This window comes from Poecilia reticulata, linkage group LG8, assembly GCF_000633615.1.
Source record: "Poecilia reticulata strain Guanapo linkage group LG8, Guppy_female_1.0+MT, whole genome shotgun sequence".
NCBI classification, from domain to species: domain Eukaryota; kingdom Metazoa; phylum Chordata; class Actinopteri; order Cyprinodontiformes; family Poeciliidae; genus Poecilia; species Poecilia reticulata.
The window spans coordinates 489,394-494,076 of record NC_024338.1 but is presented as its reverse complement, the minus strand read 5'-3'; the positions used below and the strand labels follow the sequence as shown (position 1 = coordinate 494,076).

At 39.4% G+C, this 4,683-nt stretch overlaps 1 protein-coding gene across 1 annotated transcript in view; it reads left to right on the top strand.

Annotated features, from left to right (window-relative positions):
* cyb561 (cytochrome b561) overlaps positions 1-4,677 on the top strand; it is a 44,490-nt gene extending 39,813 nt beyond the window's left edge. The window contains exons 5-6 of the mRNA XM_008414991.2: positions 1,498-1,655; positions 3,772-4,677. Of these exons, the coding sequence (XP_008413213.1) occupies positions 1,498-1,655; positions 3,772-3,964 (351 nt within the window). The 3' untranslated portion in view covers positions 3,965-4,677. The remainder of the gene's footprint in view (positions 1-1,497; positions 1,656-3,771) is intronic.
* The last annotated feature ends 6 nt before the right edge of the window (positions 4,678-4,683 follow it).

Genomic DNA, 4,683 nt, shown 5'->3' with positions numbered 1-4,683 from the left:
GGGGGGCGGTACCGCCCACGTTGAGAACCGCTACCCTGAGGTGTCTGATGGAGCTGCTGACCTAATTTGGATTAAACAGAAGTGCAAATAATTGATATTCATAGCATTTCACTGACAATGTATTCCTGTAACATATAATTAACCAGTAATATTTCTACTTTTCCTCTCTGCTTAACATATTTTAATTAAAAAAACACAGTGGAGCTCTGGTGGACCGCCTTGGTGCCCTGACCACCAGGCTTAGCAAGTTTTCAGGAAAGAATATTGAAACAAAACTCCCGGGTCATCTTCCAACGTTGCTATTCTGTTTGCACTTTGTTTGTCCGAACATCCAGCAATAGTGATGTAGTTCAGTGCTTTACATATGTCAGCACATGTCACCAAAATGTTAGATTTGTTCTTTGGGTTGATGAAGTTGGTAAAGTGTGTCCATTGAAGAACGCTGTACTTGGTGTCTGTTACTGTGCGATGGCAGTACAACGGTCAGTATTTGCTGTGAACTCTGAAGGTAAGCAATACTGACCATGAGCTCCTCACTGTAGCCAAATGTTACTTTTAATGGCCACGTAGTTAGTTTTGTATCATTTTGTCTTTTTCTTCTTTTTTAATATATGCTGTATCTGAAAACAAAAAAATAACTGCGTTAATGAGACTTTTGTTGACACGCAGTATTTGCTGTGAATTCTGAAGGCGAAGCCGCTGCGCTGTAGGCTGGTCCGAATAAACTGTCTGAACCATGATCTCAACCGCAATGTGCGTCTGATTTCTGCCTCAAGTTTCCTTCCGATAAAACCCATTGACGCCTCGCTGTTCCTTAGACTCTGCGTTGCATTTCCTTAAATGCAACGCAGAGTCTAAGGAACAGCGAGGCGTCATCTCACACGGACAGGGTTACAGTGACATCATTTGTGATCAGTGCCATTAGAATCTTGAAAACAAAGAAACACAGCAGGCAGAGTTCTGTTTTCAATTTGCTGCAAGCCGTGTAGGAACAATGACTGCAACATGGTGTATGTCGTCACAAAAAGTAAACTTTCTGATCTTATGGCAAAATGCAATTTTCCAAAATCTAATTTGTCATCTCACCTTGAATACACCATCACCATGTGGTAGAAAGTGGGGATACACCAAAATATAATAATTATATATACAGTTATATAATTATTTATTTATATGTAATGTAAATAAATAACTATTTACATTACATATAATGTTTCTATATTATTTATTTAGAGACAGTATTTATGTTCATAACTAGAATAAAAACACTACTACATAGTTACTGGCTGTTATTGGCCAAAATTATTAAAATGCTTGAATCCAAAACATTTTTGAGATTTTTTTTCCTTCCACTTCACAATAAAAAAAATTATGTTTCTTGGTTGTATCATCACAAAATGTGAAAATATTCAGAAATGTTTTTGCCACGCACTGGCCTACATACAATACAGCTTAAAAGAAAAGTCGACTTATTATTTATGTGTCTATTTATCCCAGTGGGTGTTAGGTTTGCTGTTTTTCCTTTTTCCTGTTGCATCGTCATGGTTACGAGCCACATACCTCCCTATCCATGTGTTCTGTGGCCTCACTCTGTTGGTCATGGCCATAGGGACGAGCCTGCTGGGCATCACAGAGAAACTCCTGTTCAGCATTACGTAAGTCTCTGTCGGTATGTGCCAATTATAGTAAGCACTGTCTTTGATAATAGAAGGTGGTTGTTTTTTTTTGTTTTTTTGTTGTTTTTTTTTCTTCAAAATAAACAAGATGCTTTGTTTGCATGACAACCCCAGAGTGCCTCCGGGTAAAACCTGCAGAGATTTTTGAAAATATTTGAATAAGATAAAATATTCTTTAAAGATCCAATGCGGGTAATGTAGTAATTATAGAGACCCAAATACCAAATTACAACAAACTGCTCAAAAATATGCGTTAAGCAACCAAAAATGATATGTTTTGACAGTTGAAACCAGAAGCTTACATACACTAAATAAAATCACACATATGCATTTTTTTCATTTTAGGTCAATTAGGATTATCAATTTTTTTTCTATTTGCTAAATACCAGAGTAATGTGTGAGAGAGATTTGTTACGGCAATGTTTATTAATTTCTTAAAAGTCAAAAGTTTATTTAAACTTAACGAGTATTTAGTACCATTGCCTTTGGGTACATGTTTTGGATAAGCTTCTCACAATAATTGAGAAGCTTTATCAGTAATTATGGCCATTCCTAACAATGGTCATTCCTCCTGACAAAACTGGTAGTTTGTAGACCACCTTATTCTCCCACACCTTTTAGCTTTGCCCATGAAGTTTTGATAGATCAGGGCTTTGTGATGGCCACTTTGAAACCAGTTTGGCTGTATACTTTAGTCATTGTCCATTTGGAAGACCTCAAATGGGTCTTTATTTTTTTTTCCAAGGCTTAGGATTAGGAAAGGTTTGAGCCCTTTCCAAATGGAAGACCTCAAATTAGCCATTAGCCGAGAAGACCTGCTTTAACTTCCTTTAGCCACAGAGTTAGGGCTAAAAACATTAGCTTTAACTTGCTCGAGTATTTCCACATTCTTTCCTCATGATGCCGTCTAAGTTGTGAAGTGCACCAGTCCCTTGTGCAGCAAAACAGCCCCACAGCATAACGCTGCTACCCTCATGTTTCACTATCAGGATGGCGTTCTGAGGCTGTCAAGCCCCCTCAAACATAACGATGGTCATTATGGCCAATCAGTTCAATTTTAGTTTCATCACACCACAGGACGTGTCTCCAAAAACGAAAGTCTTGTTCCTGTTTGCATTGCAAAAATTAATCTACCTTTTATTTATTTATTTTTTAAAGTAATGGCTTTTTCCTGGCAGAGTGGCTTTTCATTTTATGTACTTGTTGATAAAGTGCACAGGAAACAAGTACTTTGTGCCAAGGATCACATCTCTGCTTTTTGTGGATGATGTGGTCTACTGGTTTCATCAAGTCATGATCTACAACTTTCACTGGAGCAGTTCACAGCCGAGTGTGAAGCGGCCGGGATGAGGATCAGTGCCTCCAGATCCGAGACCATGGTCTTGAAATGGAAAAGGGTAGAGTGTCTTCTCCGGGTCAGATAGGATGTCCCGCCCCAAGTGGAATAGTTTTAAGTATTTCAGGTTCTTGTTTACGAATGAGGGAAAAATGGAGCGGCAGATTGACAGGCGGATTGGAGCAGGGTCTGAAGTGAAGCTGGCGCTGTACCAGTCCGTCGTGGTGAAGAGAGCGCTGAGTTAAAAGACGCAGCTCTCGATTTACCGGTCAATCTAAGTTCCTACTCTCATCTATGGTCATGAGCTTTGGGTCATGACTGAAAGAACGAGGATCACGGATACAAGCGGCCAAAATGAGGTTTGTCCCTGGAGTGTCTGGGCTCTCCCTGAGACATAGGGTGAGTAGCTCGGTCATCCGGGAGGGACTCAGAGTAGAGCCGCTGCTCCTCCACGTCGAGAGGAGCCAGTTGAGGCTCGGGCATCTGGTCAGGATGCCTCCTGGACGCCTCCCTGGCCAGGTGTTCCAGGCACATCCCACCGGCAGGAGTTCATTTCAGCCTGAAACAATGTATCACTGACCTTCCATGTCACACTAATGTATGATGGTGTGTTGGTCTATGACATAAAATAAGTAAAACTTTGTTTTAATGCGATATGTGAAAAAGTTAAAAGGGCATGAAAACTTATGCAAGGATATAATGTTGCTGACTTACTGCATGCCATCTTCACTGTATTATAGTTTTTATTTCTGTTCACAGGGATACATACTCTCTGTTTGCCCCAGAAGGGGTGCTGGCCAACATGTTGGGGATCCTGCTGCTGTTTTATGGGGTGCTGCTAGTTTACCTGATCACCAGGGAGGAGTACAGACGTCCCCCAAACCCCGAGGAAGAGTCTCTGTCTGTCCACTTCAAGAACCTGACTGAGGGTGGGGTGCCAACAACACCCTGAAGCTCCAACTGACACTGTCACATCTGGGCCTTTCTCATAAAAACAATGTTTGTGTAAGCTGTGATTTTTACAAAGTATAAAATAACAGGGAGCAGTTATGATTTTCTCTACCCTGAAAACAAAACTAATTTATTTTCACTTTCCTCCCAGCTACCAAGCTTTACCTAAAATTGTGTATTTGTGCTACAGAATATACATGTTAATCTATTAATGCATCACATGAATGACTGAAATACGCATGTATCATAAACTACGTTTGTGAAAATAGCAACAGTCGTTGGTGCTTAAAAAAGAAAAAAAGGAGCATTAAAGGTGAATTTCCAAAAAGCTATTTCCCTTTTTCATAAAAATCAGCTAATCCAAAGTTTTAGGACAGATCCCCAAATCAATGTTTTATTCAAGATAGTTTAATTTGAAATATTTTCCTTATTATATTAAACTCATGAAGTATGACATAATTCTGTCTTTATCAAAGCTGTTATATTATAAACAGATTAAATAAATTGCTCAGTAATGACAACAGCAGCAGAAAACACAGTAATAACAATATTAAGAATAAGAAAATCAATCAGTTAAACTGGAAATAAAATTTCTACTCCACATGCCCCGTCAATGGGGAGCGGCCACCTCATTAGCATTGTGAGAGGATATGTGGTGGAACACGAAAGGTGGCGTTTTTGAGCCTGTATTCAGCTTTTTCAGCCTGTATTCAGCTTTTT